Source organism: Octodon degus, unplaced genomic scaffold, assembly GCF_000260255.1.
Source record: "Octodon degus isolate 3935 unplaced genomic scaffold, OctDeg1.0 scaffold00226, whole genome shotgun sequence".
In the NCBI taxonomy this organism is placed as follows: Eukaryota; Metazoa; Chordata; class Mammalia; order Rodentia; family Octodontidae; genus Octodon; species Octodon degus.
Genome location: NW_004524802.1, coordinates 461081 through 462080, shown reverse-complemented (window position 1 = coordinate 462080; position 1000 = coordinate 461081). Strand labels below are relative to the sequence as shown.

At 57.3% G+C, this 1000-nt stretch overlaps 1 protein-coding gene across 1 annotated transcript in view; it reads right to left on the bottom strand.

Annotated features, from left to right (window-relative positions):
- The window catches only part of Ahnak2 (AHNAK nucleoprotein 2), a 28570-nt gene that overhangs the window by 14288 nt on the left and 13282 nt on the right, over positions 1-1000 (bottom strand). Inside the window, exon 8 of the mRNA XM_023705653.1 lies at positions 60-995. Coding sequence (XP_023561421.1) covers positions 60-995 — 936 coding nt within the window. The remainder of the gene's footprint in view (positions 1-59; positions 996-1000) is intronic.

Genomic DNA, 1000 nt, shown 5'->3' with positions numbered 1-1000 from the left:
GTGCCTGGCAGCGACACTCCCAGCTCGGAGCCTCTGAGCTTTTCCTTGGAGCTTTTCACGTCCATCTTGGTGCCCTTTAGTTCTACTTTGGGCTTCTCGATGCTGGGCATCTGCATCTTGGGCACGTGGCCTTTCAGGCCAGCACCAGCACCCGTGTTGGACAGTTCCACCTCAGTCCCAGCTCCCTCGGGTATTTGAATGCCCAGCTGCCCAGCCTGCAGGTCAGTGTCAGCAGAAGGCAGAGGAGCGCTGGCTTCAGGGATCTTCAGGTCTCCTTGAACAGCGGGCAGAGACACATAGGCCACCAGCTTCGTTGTGGACACCTCCATCGAGCCCTCGATGGTCTTTTCAGGCACCGTCATGCCAAAGGAAGGCATCTTGAACTTGGGCATCTTGAACTTGCTGTCTTTTACTGATATCTCAGCCTCCTGCTTGGCCTTGGGGGCCTGCAGGTCCATCTCAGCACCTGGCATTGACATTTCCAGTTCGTGACCACTGAGATCACCTTTAGTGTCTCTCACGTCTGCCTTGCGCCCCTTTAGCTCTACTTTGGGCAACTTGATGCTGGGCATCTGTACCTTGGGCAGGTGGCCCTTCAGGCCGGCTCTTGAGTCAGTGATGGACAGTTTTTCCTCATGCAGGGCTCCCTCGGGTATTTGAATGCCCAACTGCCTGGCCCACAAATCACTGTCAGTGGAGGGCAGTGGAGCACTGACCTCAGGGGTCTTCAGGTCTACTTGGATGGCAGGCAAGGACACATCGGCATGCAGCTTGGGTGTGGACACCTCCAGTGAGGCCTCAGTGGACTTGCCAGGAGTCATCACACCGGAGGGCATCTTGAACTTGGGCATCTGGAACTTGCTGTCTTTGGCGCACACCTCGCCCTCTAGCTTGGTGCTGATGGCCTGCAGGTCCACCTCGGCGCCAGGCAGGCATACCTCCAGCTTGGTGCCACCGAGATCTCCTTTGGCGCCTTTCACTTCCACCTTGGGCCCCTTCA